Source organism: Haemaphysalis longicornis, unplaced genomic scaffold (genome assembly GCF_048455015.1).
Source record: "Haemaphysalis longicornis isolate Haplotype H1 unplaced genomic scaffold, Haemaphysalis longicornis Haplotype H1 scaffold_1, whole genome shotgun sequence".
NCBI classification, from domain to species: Eukaryota; Metazoa; Arthropoda; class Arachnida; order Ixodida; family Ixodidae; genus Haemaphysalis; species Haemaphysalis longicornis.
Genome location: NW_027526203.1, coordinates 256,478,761 through 256,495,609, shown reverse-complemented (window position 1 = coordinate 256,495,609; position 16,849 = coordinate 256,478,761). Strand labels below are relative to the sequence as shown.

Below are 16,849 nucleotides of genomic sequence, written 5' to 3'. Positions count from 1 at the left end.
TGTATTGGCGTCCACCGGGAAGAAACGAAGACGGAGCGCTGACGAGGGTGGACGGGAACGGGGGAGGACGTTGGAGACATTGCCAGTGTAGGCTGACTTGGAGTTGGTGTGGGGAGGGGTGCGTGTGAACTAAACAAGGTTGGAGTTGGTGTTGGGAGGGGTGCGTGTTTACTAAACAAGGTACCGCATTGTGTTGCGAATGGTTGAACATTTGGAGGACCAATATGTGCGCTACAAGTGTACAGTAGGAATTCCTCACTGTGTCCTTTGCTACGGTAGCGGTCGGCAACAAATGGGTGAGTGAACGACGACTTTGCTTTGCCCATTGCCCTGTATGCTTACGAGGTCGAAAACACAGTGCTTGCGCGAATCTAAAATTCCCGACATGAGTACACCCCCTGCGAGCGCCACTCCGTTAGGAGCAGATGCGGGGACGATCAGCGAAGGTGTGACGGCAGGAAAGTCAGATGCAAAAATGTTGCTCGAAATCGAGCAAACGAAACTGGAACGGGCCAAGGTGGAGCTGGAGATGCTCAAATTACGATCTCAGGGCGTGGCGCTGGACTCCGACAGGGAGACCCAGTCTAGTGTCGCGGGCGTCTCCAAATTGTTAAGCAATGTCTTGCCCCACATGCCCAAGGATGAAGGGTTGGTACCGGGATGGTTCGACGCAGTTGAAATGCTGTTCAGCTCGCTCAAGGTTCCCGACGAGGTCAGGTCGGTAACACTGATGCCGTACTTGACTGATAGAGTCAGGGCGTTGATAATGGCAAGCGGCATGAAGGAGATGTTGCCTTATAACCAGTTAAAGTCATTGGTGCTAAGGGAACTGCGTTTGTGCCCCGCCGAGTATAGAAAGATGTTTGAGACAGCAAAAAAGGGCTGTAACGAGTCTTGGCGTCAGTTTGGACGGCGGCTCCACAACTACTTTTCCTATTATATTAATAGTAGAGGTATCCAGAAGTTAGACGATCTGAAGGAGCTGGTTGTGGCCGACAAATTGAAAGCTGCACTCCCCCAAGACGCTCAGCGGCAGGTTGCACTTCAAGAGAGCAAAGAATGGTTGCGTCTCGAGGATCTTGCACAGGTCGCGGAGGCGGTAGAAGGAAGTCGACGGGAGCCACGTACACCGTTTCTGCCGCCGAATTCTAATGCTCCGAAGGGATGGCGAGGAACAGGACAGGGACCTGGCGGGACACCACAAAGCGGTGTTGAAGCAGGTGATAGAAAGTATGGTGCCCCTGACAGTAAACTTCCGCCCCGCGAGGTGGACACCACTTCGCGTGAGTGTTTTGTTTGCGGACGAGTGGGTCACCTCGCCCGAGACTGCATGGGTCCCGATGGTGTCCATGCGGACGATAAGGCCCGAGACCCACGCCAATGCTTTCGCTGCGGCCGACGCGGTCACCTGATAAGAGAGTGCCCTGACACAGATCCAAAAATGGCCTTTAGAGTAGTAGAGAGCCCGGTCACCCCGGTGGACCTCGCGACGCGCGTTGATAACCTCAAGTCTGAGGTGCGGCAGGCGGCTCCAGCCCCAACTGGAGATGTGTGGCTAACATCAGAAAGGTCGCACATTTGGGCCCGCCTAGACTCAGGCGCGGACATAACGGTGGTCAGGAGATCCTTGCTTCCGATGCAACGCATCGAGCCCCGGGGGAAAGTGATCCTAAAGGGAGCTTTTGGGCACAGCATCGAGGCAGAGCTCGCGTATGTGCCATTCAGGCTAGACAGGCAAGGGTCACATGTTTCCTTACTTTGTGCGGTGACCGATAAATTGACCGGTGAGGTGGAGTGCTTGCTAACAGTCAGTGACCACGACCTGCTGGTTAAGCAGAGGGAGAAGGAAGCTGAGGAAGAACGGCGGCTCGTTACTGAGAAGTCAGTGATGAGTGTAGCAGCGGAGAAGCCAGCGATGAGTGTAGCAGCGGTGGTTGAGGAAGAGAGTGATGGCGAGGAAGAAACAAATCGAGGTGATACTCGCATAAGCTTTCGAACAGAGCAGTTGGCGGTCTGGCGGTCTCCTGGCAGCATGCGAAAATGGGGAGTCATGGAATGAAGAGTAGAGATGGCCTGTTGTTCCACAGTGACAAAATTAATGGGAAAATGGTCACCCAGTTGGTACTGCCGAGGGAAAGAAGGGGCACCGTTCTGCAGGTGGCACATGACAGAGAGGTTGGCGGCCACTTGGGAACAAAGAAGACACGACAGCGCATTAAGAACTCATTTTATTGGCCGGGGATGGATGCGGACATCCGAAAATACTGTCGAGAGTGCGACAGGTGTCAAAGAAATGCGATCCCAAGGAAATTGGACCACGTGCCGATAAAACCCCTGACAAGGCCGGCGGAGCCTTTCCAAGTCGTCGTCATGGATTGCGTTGGCCCAATAGAACCCCCATCGTCAAGGGGGCACAAATACGCTCTTTGCTTGATGGATGTGTGCACTAGGTGGCCAGAGGTGGTGTGCCTTAGGTCTCTAACAGCAAAAGCTGTGTGTGATGCCCTCGTAGAAATATTTTCTAGGGTGGGTGTTCCAGAGACAATTTCGTCTGACCAGGGCACGAACTTTACGGCCAAGTTAACTCAGGAACTTGTCTCTCGGCTGGGCGCGTCGCCCAGGTTCTCTACTCCGGGTCATCCAGAGAGCAACGGACTCGTTGAAAGATGGAATGGCACCTTTAAACAAATGTTGAGACACGTAATAGACGAACACAAGCGGGGCTGGGATAAGATGGTGCCGTGTCTTCTTTGGGCTTATCGCGAGGTGCCTAACGAGACAACGGGAGTGGCACCTTTCGAACTGTTGTACGGACGCCAACCCACGGGGCCGCTGGCCATACTGGAGAAGAGTTGGACGGGAGAGTGGTCGCTTCCCATTGCGCTTAACCGGCCAGCGGAGAATTATCTGCTCGAACTGCGCAAACGCCTGGCTGCAGTGGAGGAGATAGCAAAAGGAGCATCCGAGGCAAACCAACGGGCGTATGCCACTCTGTACAACTTGAGAGCGAGGCCAAAAAGCTTCCGCTGTGGTGACCTTGTGCTAATGCGGAATGAGGACCGAGCTAAGGGCCAATACCCATGGAAAGGGCCACTCAAAATACTAGAGAGGAAACGAAAAGATAGCTACGTGGTTGAGATGGAAGATGGATCAAAAAGGTGGCTCCACGCCAACAGCCTGAAACCGTACGTCGTAGGCGTGAACCTTGTTGGTGTCGTTTTCGACGACAAAGAGTTTGGGGACGTAGAGGAGATGCCTGACATGGGCGCTGCCACCAGCAGGGAAAGAAAGGATGTTTCTGGGGTTCACGAATGTGTCCAGCAGTTCAGAGAGGTTTTTTCGGAGAGGCCGGGATTGAGCAAAGTTGGAAGGCATAAGATCAGAATGGTTCCGGGAAGTCGGCCAGCACCTCGTTACCAGTACGGGGTTCCTATCAAAATGAGAGCTGAGGTAGAGAGGCAGATACGGGAGTTGTTGTGTCAGGGCCTGATTTACCCTGTAGAATCACCGTGTGCCCATCCAGTGGTGTGTGTAGTTAAGAGCGATGGAAGCATCAGGCTCTGTGTTGATTACAGGTTTCTCAACTCCGTAACAGAGGTAGACGCATTCCCAATGAATAAAATCCATGATTTGCTCGCAACCGTGGCCAAGGCTGAGTGTATAACTGTTCTGGACCTTACTCGAGGCTACTGGCAAATACCGTTGGATGAAGAGAGCCAGAGATTGACCGCTTTTGTAACCGACAGTGGACAATACGCATGGAGAGTCATGCCTTATGGATTGAGGAACTCAGCCGCGACCTTCCAAAGGACCATGAACGAGGTTTTGTACGAGCACCGCGAGTACGCATGCGCGTATATTGACGATATTGCCGTGTTCTCTCGGAATGTGGCCGAGCATAAGCGACACTTAACGTTGGTGCTCGAAACACTGCGCTCTGTTGGGCTGACGGTGAACCCCACAAAGTGCCGTTTTGCCGAACCTAGTATAAAGTACTTGGGGCATGTCGTGGGCTCAGGGCGGCACTTTCCCGACCCTGAGAGAATAAGCGCGATCGAAGGAATGAAACGGCCACAAACAAAGTCCGAACTGAAAAGTGTGTTGGGTGTGCTCAACTACTACCGAAACTACGTGCAGGACTACGCCAAGACTATGTTACCTCTGACTAGCCTAACGAAAGGGAGCCATGGGGAAAGGCCACTGCAATGGGGGGAAGACCAGGAGAGAGCATTTCTAGAGATGAAGCGGGCGCTCAAGACAGCTGCAGTTCTCTATGCTCCAGATTTTTCACGGTCTTTCATTTTGTCGACCGATGCATCGCAGGAAGCGGTGGGGGCCTGTCTGGCTCAGGAGATGGACGGAACTGAACACCCTCTGGCATTTCTCAGTAAAAAGCTTACTGAATCTCAGATTAGGTGGTCCACCATTGAGAAAGAGGCTTTCGCTGTGATTTGGGCGCTTGACCAAATCAGCACATGGGTCTTTGGAGCTCAGGTAATTGTGAGAACGGACCACAACCCACTTCAGTATGTTGCAACGGCTGCCTCGAGCAGCGCACGGCTAACCAGATGGGCTTTGTCCCTGCAAAAATACAATATTACCGTGCAGCATGTGAAGGGGGCCCAAAACATACTTGCCGACGCTTTATCCCGCATAGCGACCTGAATGCGCGGGGCAATGGGCCGCTCCAACGGAGCAGCGTCGTTCACTTGCTCTGTATAGTATTTTTGTTCTTCGCGTTATTTGTTGTGTCGTGCATGTATGTAACCCTTGTTTTTCGTCGGCCAGTGCTTTGGCAGTTTTTGGATGCTATGATTACTAGGGTCATTTGTTTTCAATGTGCATTTTTCTCTTTTCAAGTGTTGTAACTGTGTACGCGTCTTACCTCAAACTCAAGGAAAGGAAAGGGGAGTGATTCCAAAAAAGAAAAAAAAGGAGAAAAAAAAGGATGAAAGGGGAAGGTGTCGAGGTTTCGCCTGCCAGGACGCCATGGCGACAGGGGGGCGGCGTAGGAGTGGCCCCGGAGACGGGGAATGCAATAACTCAGAGGCTTCCGGCCGGCCTTGGCCCGCGGGTGAAGGTCGAGGCACCACCGAAATTCTTAGAAACAGTCTCGCTCGGGGTTGCCACCGCTCATGGGCTTGTTGTGTTTGTTTTGTTCTAAGGGGGTGGGGAAGACGCAACGGGCTGGGAGCGCCGGAGCGGGGAGTTCAGAGCCGGACGCCGACGAGTGAGGTGGTCCGGCGTTTTGAGACAGAAAACCGGGCATGTGGCCGAAAGCGTTTGCAAGTGAAGTGTGCAACCTTTGCGGTGTGTCGTAGAGGAAGCCAGCGTGTGGTGAATAAACAGCGAGACAGCCTTCCGTCCTGCAAGGAGTCCCAGTGTCCCCTCACGGGTTGTCACGAACCCGAGCAAAAAAACGTGACTAAAATCAACTTACCCTTCTATTGAAACAACAAGATGAGGGGTACGTGAAGCTTTCCAAAATCAAGTTTAACACCCAACAAACCAAGCCAGAAGCACACCAAACCTATTTGAATAGTGCTTACATTGCAATGCACTGCATGTTTCGTCTATGCGGTGTGGTCTACCTTGACGATCTTCTATTGGTCGAAAGTATGACCTAATACCCGTGCTACACGAGCATTTCGAAGGCCTTCGAGTCGAATGTCATTTGACTCAAATGACACCTTCATTCATTCATTGTAGGGTTTAACGCGTAACGCGCGCGACGCAACGCAGGCGATGAGGCGCGCCGTAGTGGAGGGCTACGGATTAATTTTGACCACCTGGGGATCTTTAACGTCCGCCGAAATCTCGAACAGACGGGCGTTTTCGCTTTTCGCCTCCATCAGAAAAGCGGCCGCCGCAGCCGGGAATCGAACCCGCGACCTCGTGCTCAGCAGCGCAACGCCTTAGCCACTGAGCCACCGCGGCGGGTCAAATGACACCTTTGAGCTGCTACACGTTTTTTAAAGGCATTTGGTTGAAATGGCATTTGAGTCAAAGGAGCACGACTACTGACCTTTGAGAGTCTCAAAGGCCTTTGAAACACGAACGGTCGTACCCTCAGGCGCAGTTTCTGCATGCCGTAATAACAAAAACAATTATTTACAGGTAAAAATTGGTGTTTAAAGTACACGATCTTCTTAATTTTTCACTTGTTTTCGTTCTCTGTCACTCGCTCTACGGTTACAAGGTAACTTGGTACTCTCAACACCGGCGGCACGAAAAAAGACAAAAAAGATACTGGCTGCCTCGTGCATGTTCTGTGCGCGCTTGTAGATCGTTATCACTTTGATCACTAATAATTGCTTTTTTGCCCACTTTAACTCTAAACTTAAACTTCTGCCAAGAATGAAACATGGCAGCAGGGGCGACACCAAAACATGGCGGGCGAACGCGGAAACTTTCAACTGCCTTTGAGAATGGTCGTGTAGTAGATCGGCGGAACTCCTTCCAGTTCGAATGGCATTTGAAATTTCGAAGGCCATTCGACTGAAATGTCCTTCCAAACGCTCGTGTAGCACAGGTGTAAGACAGTGCGCTCTTTAAGCGAACACTCCTACCCGGACGGTTTACTGCACTGCGATTGTGCTCTCTGGTGCTTTACTGATATACAGGCATTCCACGGCTTTCCCTAGCATTCAACCATCGGCATGGCATCGTAGACGGAGGGGCCCACTTTTTTGTCTAGTTTTGCACGTCCATGCACCCCTCTCCAAATCCAAACTGCGTCAACTGTGCTGGAGTGGTACAACTGGATAGATGTAGGCTTCATAATGCGAGGGACCCAGGTTCGATTACGACCATGAGAAGCGTTTTAATTCCTCTCCACTTCGCACACGATCACCATCATCGTCAGAGAAATTTGGATTTGCTGCAGTACATTTTGGGTGGACTGCAGACGACATCAGTGAGTGGCTGAAAGCTTTGCTTTAAAAGAGGGCCGTGCGTAATGAACAATGCCGCTCTTGGCGGCAAAGTACCACGAGCTCGGGCAGTTCAAAAATACCAAAGAGCAATGTCTGGTGCAGAATGCTTACAGTGGCAGCAAGATTTGCCATCTAGTACAGTTTAGCATAGCGATCGACAAGCAGGTCTGCAGACACGAGGCGCTGGTTTTGCTCTACATAAAGGAGTGGGCATCGTTCTGCTGTCACTACCCAACTTGATCTATGCTGACATTGTGTTTAAATGCTGGCTCAAGATCAGACCTTCAGCTGTTTGGCGACTGCACACAGGGGACTGGGATAGCATTGAGCACCGACAAATGTTCGCTGTTACAGAGGAGGAGCAGGCACTGGGCCTTTGATGGTGCAGACAGGAAGCCTCTTGTGCACGTCCTCCGTGGTGCAACATCAACAGCGCCGACTACTGGGCACAAAATATTAGAACCCCAAGTACAAAAGAAGGTGTTCCAAAGAAAAATGTCCCCAAAATTTATAACATTTGTGGCGGCCGCAACAACTAACAGCAGAGACGCGTATTAGAGTAGCAATGGAGCTCAAACCAGTTTCGGTTCCATGCAACAACATTCTTGTCCTCAGGCATTATCGTTGGTTGGGAATTTTCTTTATCTTTTTGGAATCAGCACACCACGCTTCTGCCATGTTGTCAGCTGTACAATGGGTAAGACAAGCTTGCCAGCACCGCTTAGAATTGTAACGTTCACTACCCCAGGCATGCAGTGGTGGAACGCACTCCCTGTCATCCGAGACGCTTAACTGTGAGGTGCTTGACCCCGCCTTTCGAGCTTCCCTGGCTCGTCCCTGCGTCGTTAGAGGTGTGTTCGCACCAGGTCGACAGTCGGCTGATTAGGCACTACATCTGTAAGCTGTCGGTGCTTATGTAAACACCACGCCAACAAGAAGTCACCAATGCATCATTGTCAGTCTGCACACAGTCTGCCAACTTGCTTGTGGAGCAATGAAGACTGCAGAGCAAAATGGTGAATATAGTATAGAAAACATTACCGGAAAAAAAAAACCTTAAAAAAAAAAAAGTCACATCCGGGATTTGAACCTGCTCACTGCGACACACTACATCCAGTGCTTTAGACCACTCGGCTTTTAGCCCACGAACTGCGGAGGAAACATGAAGTATATATTGCAAAAGCTGCCTATTTTTTTTTAGTTTCAGCATTTCTTGGATAATCTTTGTGCCATAAGCATACCCCAAATCTAAACAAATACATTATCACTAGCGGCTACATTCCTTAGGCAGAAAAAGCCATCACAAATGAGCGGTCACAAATAAAAGTTGCACATTATTTCATTTCCTTATTACTATTTTAACTTTGCTGACTTTCTCCCGCCTTTAATTGGCCTTAGATTTCCCCCTGGCATACATAGCTTACAGCTCCAGCAAAGTGAAGTGAGCTACATTAACTTCACATACATCACTAAGCTTGATGCAGTCTGCAAACTAGCAGACTAAAGCCACATTTTCCCGGGCACAAATCTTGTCGCGGTTTAGTTTTGACTGAGCGAACGAATTGCGACGATCCACTGGCGGCCGGCCGACTGACTCTGTCAGAGAGTCAGAAAGCCATACAGTAGCGCAGTCAAGCCAAGCCTGCTCGAGTAAGTGTCATACGAAACGTCATAGGAAATTAGCAAGGAGAATGCAGAGGAAAGGACAGCACTTTCAAATAAATTTTTCTGCTAAATGAAGTTGCATAAACACCCCCAGAGTGGTTTATTCCAGACTTCAATTTGTGCAGGTAATCCCACAATGTTTACAAATCCCTTCAGAGTTCCTTTAAGGCCCAGACAAGCAACAAACAATGCACTGGACCCAGTGGCCGGCAGACAAATCGTGACAACACAGTTCTCTAATCCAGAGTGGTGAAAGTCTGCCTAACGGAGTAACCTGGCTGGATATCAGAAAGGGACGCCCACTGGGCCCCTTACATCAGCAATCAGGCATTAGCCTGCTACCTGTCAAAAAGAAGCTGATGATGCACCGCGAATATTTAGCGCATGAAGTGACCTGGTTAGAACTGAAACTATCAAAACAGCCTTATTTGCGGGAGTTTTTATCCAGCTGTTGCACATTATTGCTTTCACCTGCAGGCATTGCACCAATTTGCGGCCACCTTGGAGAAGAGGGGAGGGGGTGCACGCGGGTGTCAAGTTTTGCAATGATTGCGCAATGAAGAACTCTGGGTGACGGCAGCAGGGCCATAAAGTGGGCAAGCTAACGGGCAACTTGTGCTGCAGGATTAAAACAACTGGGTGTGTGAATGCAGAAAGGAAGAACCAAAGGATCGTGTGGGGGGTACGCGGTGTTGGAAGCCAGTGCACTAATGGCCCTTAAAACAGGCAGGAATATGTACCTGTGCCCACCCTCAGTCACCACCAGCATTTAGTGACGTCAAGCAGCTCGGGAAGTGGCAAACCTTTAAGATGAACTTGCATGGCACGGTCTTCGTGGGGTTATGAAGCCAAAATACGAGTTTGGTTCAGTCTCTGTGGCATCAGAGAAACTTGTTTGAGCCATTGCTGGCTGTGAACAAAAACCACGGCCAAGGAACATGACTGGGCGAGTGCAGTGGGGCTCTAGTTCCATCCATTCACACCCCTTAAGTGGTGCGCCATGCAGTCAACCCAGTAATAACCTTTATTGCTGGCCTCTATCGGATTACTGCTACCCATGTCATATTACTCTTGATGTCTTGTAGCACGAAATTCTTAAGTTTTTCAACATCTCTTGTGGGTGGGGGAGGGGGAGGTTTCGATTAAAAAACATCTGTTGCTGGAATTGACCTGAATGAGTTACCAAAGGCTAGTTCTTTCAAATTGAACAAGGTTGTATTTTGCCTTCAAGAGTAGACACATTCCGAGTCCAAATGAGTATATGTATTGATTTTTATCATGCAAAGTGTCACACTCTGCATGACCACCATGAGCACAGACGAGTTGCAGTAGGAAGAGCCACGAAGACTATATACAACTCTGCCTTGTTAGACAGATGGTTGTACTATAACTCACTGTTCCCCACGAAATGATTTGCACTCTAAAACAAATAGAATTTTCATTCGAAACAGCATGTTTCAAAGTGCGCATGCTTTGTAAAATAGGCTTAGGATAGTCCAAATGTTTTCATGATGTGTTTCACAAAGCAGGAAAAAAGAAAAAAAAAACGGCCAGCCAGTGTGCTGACCCTGACTGGATGCAGTCGAACGAGAAGTGGAAATTTGGCTATCACCTTTGAACTACTAAACCTAGTAAGAATGTTTCACCAGTATAACAGTGTGACATGTCCCGTGAATGCTTCAGATGATGAAATCCACGCCCAGATTTGTATTCAACAGAAATCGAGAGCACTCTGCTTTTTGAATTGTCACCCGGTGACATCAATCAGAGACGGCCGGTCATACCTCGAGGGGTTGTCCCCTGTCTTTGGCTCGCCTAATTATACCCACCTTAATTTAAATGCAGGCTCTGTTGAACTTGACTTTTTTTTTTTCAATGGCAATCTTTCGATTTAAGCAAAGTTTTGTCTTATTTGCAAGGTTCCTTTAAAGGAGCCATGAAGAGAAAATGCAAGTTGGTTTTATTCGAAAGATTTCGTGTTTTATAGTGCCCCCAGCGCTTGTCCGGATACAAACGGTGCTTTATTCACTGAGAAATTAAACAATTTAGGTTAAAATTTTGATTTTCCCGCTCAATCGTGCGTTTTCGTGGTCCCAAATGACATCACAGAAACCGACCGCTCTGCAGCCTAGAGTACCTTCATTCACGCATCCGCCGAACAGGATAGAGACACGTATAGCCGCCATTTTGGGTCGCTCGCTCGCCGCCGAAGCAAGTAATTGTGTCAAAACCGCGCTAAAATTATCGCCGCAACGCGGTTTACTGAAGAAGTTTGAATCATATTGTCTGTTTCGCGTTGTTAGGTCTCGTGGGAAACGAAAAGAATAACGCGTTGAGCCCGTTGGCCCAATTGCGGCGGCACGGGACCGTTCAAAGGTTGTCTCCACTCTGTACAGCAGTGTTGGTTTGTTCCCGCGTTTTTTTACGTTCCGTAACCTAGATGGCGCCACCATACCGTGGCAAGCGTTTGGTTTGTTTTTGCCCGCATTTAAACCTGGCTTGTTTTTGTTCTGGGAGAAAATATTCGTTCCCTGAAACAGTGCTCGCTCGACAAATGGGGTCACGTAAGACACCGTTGCTTGCGTCAATCGGCCAGTGTCGTCTGAGACAACCCCAAGCCCCGTAGTGCTGTGCAGCTAAACCAAGCATGCTGTGCGCAGTACGAACAGCAGAACGCATCAGTACTTCTATGTTTACATGTGCTTTCGTAACTTCCACTGTTTGTCCCATCATTCTTATTGCTTTGTAAAGAATGTGCCCCAAATTTAAGCGCAAATCGCTCGTTCGTCTAGTTTGTAAGCTCTACCTAATTTGCGTCTGCTTCTGCCAGCCTCCGCCAATCGCAGAGCTTAGCTCATGTGACATCATAGGTTCTGTTGCGGGAAATGAGCTGGTGGGTCGCATGACCATTCCCGTTTTTCCTAATTATGTAGCTTATTTGAGCGAAGTTTACGTTAAAATTGGTGTCAGTATGATTCTAACGAGACAATCTTTTGAATGAACCAAACTTGTGTTTTCTCTTCATGGCTCCTTTAAGAGAAGTAGTGCACGGGAGAGCAAGGATCCCAATATGGGGTGTGCTATCGGAGAGAAGTGAGCTACAAGGGCCTGGCCAGCACAGTGGCACCATTTTCACAATTTGCGTGACAAGTTCCGCATAGTGTCGTCAGCTACGTCACAACTGAAATGGACGTTTCCGAGACGGACAACTCGGAATCCCACGCCAGGCCTTCCACTCCAGTTTCGGCAAGACGGCATTGAGCGTCAATGCCCTCGTGCTTTGGCACCATTGCCTACTGCGTGCTCTTACCAGCAAACCTTGCTGCGCTGCCATGGCGAGAGGGAGCACTGCAGCCAATGCCCGAGAGTGAGCTAGGCCACCACGGTAGCTCTTGTGGCAAGCAATGAAAAAAATTGCCACACACAAAGTACCTTGACAGGTCACCACTGCGAGAGCTTACCTCAGTGTCATCAAGTCAACACCTTCGGGCATGCTGCCCGCATCAATAGTTTCCTCTCCACAGCACAGCTGCTGCGGCCTGAAAAGACGGACACGCAGAAGGTGGTAGCAACTGTACTGCCTTCAGGCAGAAGGGGACACTACAAAACAAAGTTTGGGTGTTGCACTGCATGTCTATACATAACTTGCACTGACTTCACGGTAGCTGCCATGTTGGTGAACCGCGTGAATGGCGAAAGGCAGTGAACTTATCTGGTGCTCTTATCTCGAGCAGTGCTAGGGAAGCTTCGAGCAGTGCACAAGAAAGGGCGGTGGTGATGTCACGTGCAATCTATGTATAACATAAAATCTGCCATCACATGACCAATATTTATAGTTTATGGTAGTTTGTGCAAAAACAAAGCACACAAAGCACCTGGTTGAACAAAAACATGTAGGCAATATTCGCTATGTCCCGAATGTAAAGCACCTCAAGTATGCGCAGAAAACTGCAAAATTACTAGTGAAAATAATATTATTGAGTAGTCCTAAAGTGGCCCTCCTTATTTATTCATGCAATGACCCATGGATGTTCTACAGGCTATTCACACATTATCAAAACGATAATTTTGGCTCTCCCTCAACCTTTACGAAACAAGTTGCAGCTATGCACTATTTATAACAGCAGCTGTTGTGGCCACGTTCCTCACCACCTACACAGAAGTTAACAGAGACTTCAAGGAACGAGATGACATTGACTTGGCCATATGCTCTGAATTGCATGGTCAATGTTGCTGCAAATGAAACAAAAGCACGTCAGACTGGGAAGGCACTACCAAAGAACTATGAGAAATGTGAGGGCTTCACCTCCTTCCTTCAATATGACAGGCGCCTCTGATTAAGGGGGACTCACCTGATCTCATTTCTATGGGACTCATTCATAACCCACAAGCTCAAAAAGCATAGTGCATAGACACAAAAGGTTCTGCAAATTCATAGAAATGTTCCTAACGGACTAGTTCGCTTCTTTTAGAATTATACCACTTCTTTACTGAGGTAAAAAATAAACAAGAAAGGCATTTTCGTTTATCCAGTTTTTACTAAATGGCACTTGCTGTCTATCAAGCAGGAGTTTTACATTTCAGTACAGCAGTGACATCTCTCTAAAATAAGCAACCTAGGCTGTTGTCAACATTGATATGTATTTGTAAAGCTTTTTGTATTGGTGCATGACGGTTTTTAAGCCCGTGGGTCATGAAGCAATAAATCCCATAGGAATGTTGGCAGGCGAGTCCCCCTAAGTTGAAGCCTGGGGAATTAGGAGTGAGAATGAGTAGCACAGAGGGTGGGAAAGGGAGGAAGATGAGTAAAAGAGAACCCCAGGTGGCGCCGTCATTCCAAGATCAGGTTGCAAAATAGACCACAAAATGCGACCTTCGTGTCTAGTTTGAGCGCAAACTGAGCAGCGGTTTGCTCCGGCAAAAAGTTTAGTGCTCCAATTATCGTCGTATAAGCGGTGCTCCGCAACAGGGTCAAAATAGAAACGCAGTGTCTAGAGTGCCGTCCGACGGCTCTTTAGCTGGGCCTTCCAGTGCCATCCGACGGCGCTTGAGTGGTTCCTGTACAGAGCTTTCAGCACACAGCCAGCATGGTGCCTTCAAGCTTCAGTCGTCTTAAGATAGCTATACGAAAGAAAAGAAGTTTATGACTCATCAGTCAGCTGAAGATCTGAAGCTCGCGGATGGTTATATAAGACGTGTTTCCCTGGGAGAAAGCTAGCCAGAACTAAGGTTAAATGTGCGCTCACTCGAGTTAAGGCACATTCCCAGTGGCGGCGACTTGGCACATCGCGCGACGTCGCAAAGCGATGAGCCGGCCGTCGCTCTTCATCGCTTTGCGACGGCGGAGCAGATCGCTCTTGAACCGAAATCGCCACGCGATGAGGGATTTCGGTACCAGGCGGCGAGCCATTGCTCGGCAAGCAGCGTCCCATGCACTTCGGTTCTTTGTTCAGTGGCTTCAGTGTACACATGTACCAATCGATGAACAGCGTGGGACTCATCAGTGTAGAGAAACGTGTTTGACTTGCAAAAGCAAGTAATCTTCGTATATAGCTAGGTGGATAGCGGGACAGTAGACTGACTTGCAGCCTTTTCGTACCTCTATCGAAGAGTAGTAAACACCGTGGAGTTCGAAAGTGCCAGAACTGGTGCGTCTGTGAAAAGAAGCGAACTTTGCGGGCCGTGGATACCAGTGTTGTGGCGTGAAAGCAAACGTGTGGATTTCTTCCTGCAATGATATGTTGAAAAGAGTCTGCTTGAGTACGTTATTTTCGACTCCTCCCGCAACAAGCCATAATAATTTCGGCACTATTCCAGGTCAGTAGCATGTGTTTTAGAGTTCCTGTTGCTGTCGCGTTCATTTTCTTTGACTGAGAATGATTGAACCACCAAGGAAGTCGTTCAGGTCGGGTAACAGTTTCGCTGAATGCAGTCGCATCATCTCTCGTCGCAAGCACGTGAATGCACAATGCACATTGGTTTCGGCTCGCTCGCTCACAAGGATACATTAACATAACCACCCGCAAGCTTCCGATCTTGAGCTGCATGGAGGAAAGAAAAGGTTAGGAGAGGCCCTGACGTCACATTTGTGAAGCCGAGTCCCGCCATGACTTGAGCCCACGGAGCCCAGCACTCTATCCCATCATCCTTTGCTATCTCCGGTTTGATTTGACTAACATGGCGTCGCCCTGCCCTCCCGCTTCGCAGCGAAAACAGCTTCGTCGCCGATTCCTCGGTGCGATGTCATGTTCTAAGCTGTTGATTTCGCCTTCACTTTGCCCATTCTAACCCTCACCCAAAGTTTCAATCGAAAAAGGGCCTTCGTTTTTGAGATAGAAGGACGATTTTTTAGCTCTTAAGCCTGGCAAAGTAGCGTTTGTCGTCGTCATGGAGGAAGAAAAAGTTCGTCGTCATAGCAACAGGCTCGCGGGATGGCGAACGCGTACGAGTTAAGGCCGCCTGTGACGGCGTAGTTTTCAAACTGGCCTAATCTAAAAACGTTTTTCGTAGCGACTGCGCTAGTTTGCAAGCGTTGCGAGGCAGCCACATACCAAGCGCCTTAAAAAATTGTCTGTTCTATTTGCCCAAATTTGGCCACCGCAGTTGTAAACAAGTAAGCAACATTGTCCATGGGCTCAAGGAAAATGCATAGAGTTTCATACTAATATATACTAGAGGGAAATCTGGCGCTGCATTCGCGTGCCGCCGTGGGCGGCGCCATTGCAGCTAGCGACGTTCCTCGCCTCCTTGGCTTGGTTAGCCACATGGCTTCTTTTTCGTCTTGAAGCCAAAAGGGGTAACATTGTTTTTCTGTTCATCTTCCATGAAGCTTCTAAATAATCCCTGGCAAATTAATCTTTGTGGAGCTTTTATTTTTTAATAACAGAACAAATCCGATTAATTTTCTGCAGTAATATTGCTGCATTTTTGCAGCCAAAGCCAACTTTTCAGCCTGTTCGTGAGCCATGCCAAGGACAAGTGGAACGTGCCTGCCCGGTACATGACGGCACGCTCGCCGAAGCGCGGCTCCCCTAGACGGTGGCGCCACATTTCCCTCTAGTGTATTCGCCCCGAGCGCGAACACAGTCGGCCCCTGGCGGCGGCGGGACGAACCGCTCCTAGTGTGGATGGCGCTCTCGCGTCGTCTGCTTTTTCACGTTGCGTGCTGCGCAAGACGCGTGCTGCACACGACAAAACAACCAATATGTGTGCTCGTTTGGCAGTAAGCAAGGACATAGTTACCTCTGCTTGCGCATTTCCTCTAGAAACGCAATAATCAGCGGCCGTTGCGGGTTAATGCGCTGGTTTAATTCCACGAAACATCTTCGCCGTGGTCACCGCTTGAGTATGAAACGTGTTATAAACATTGCTTCCACACATTGCACTTTTCTTATTGTTGAGTGCAGTCGTCTGCCGTTTCGGGAACGTCGAAGGGTGCTTTTTGAAGGTGGCGTGGTGATTATTTAAAGGATAAAAGTTTAGTACGCGAAACGGGTAAGAAGCGACAAGACCTGTGCATACGCGTGCAAATTCCACACCCTTGTAAAATTGCGCTGTGTCCTTATAGAAAGAAGAAACAAACAAACATTTACACTGCACACGACCCGGCGCTATCGCCCATACATAACCGGACACGTATTTTACACCCGCAAGCGCCTGTGTGATCGTGTCCTTCCCGTACCTTTTCTAAAATAAATACTATTTTTGGACAGTCGTTGTTTATACTAAGGATGAGGAATAAACATTTATTCAACTGTATAGAGTTGCTAATTTTACGTATTATTCAAAATACGTTTCTATGGATGCGCAAGAGTATTTAGGGGGGATTTTTCGGTAAAATTAAGCAGTTGTGAGTTTGCGCCTGTCATGTGGCATTCCGTGTGTCATTTTCATGTATATTCAAATCCGACATGAATCACCTTGTCCAGAAACGTGTCTCACTCAGCATAACCAAATGCCTAATATGGTCACGTCTTAACATCTTAAGGTAGACCTAAGTTTAAAGAAAGAGGAAAAAACGTGTAATATAATGCACGTTGTTGCCCACATGTGTGAGGGGTGTGTGCCATGACTCGCTGGTTTTTTTTTAATTGTTTCCCACAATGCTTGCTTTCAATACAATTTTGAAAAAGGCGAGCCACAATTCCTGGACAGTCTCGGACCAAAGGGGGGTTAATCAGTTTTGAAAATACGTGTTAAAGTACTGCTTTTTCACCGCAACAGAACACGACGCCTAGTGTAGTTTCGAT

General features: G+C 48.7%; 1 protein-coding gene across 2 annotated transcripts in view; it reads right to left on the bottom strand.

The window, feature by feature from the left end:
* The window catches only part of LOC144144627 (snRNA-activating protein complex subunit 3-like), a 63,950-nt gene that overhangs the window by 44,753 nt on the left and 2,348 nt on the right, over positions 1-16,849 (bottom strand). For both annotated transcript variants that reach the window (XM_077676158.1, XM_077676149.1), the window contains exon 2: positions 12,062-12,139. In XM_077676158.1, the coding sequence (XP_077532284.1) occupies positions 12,062-12,139 (78 nt within the window). The remainder of the gene's footprint in view (positions 1-12,061; positions 12,140-16,849) is intronic.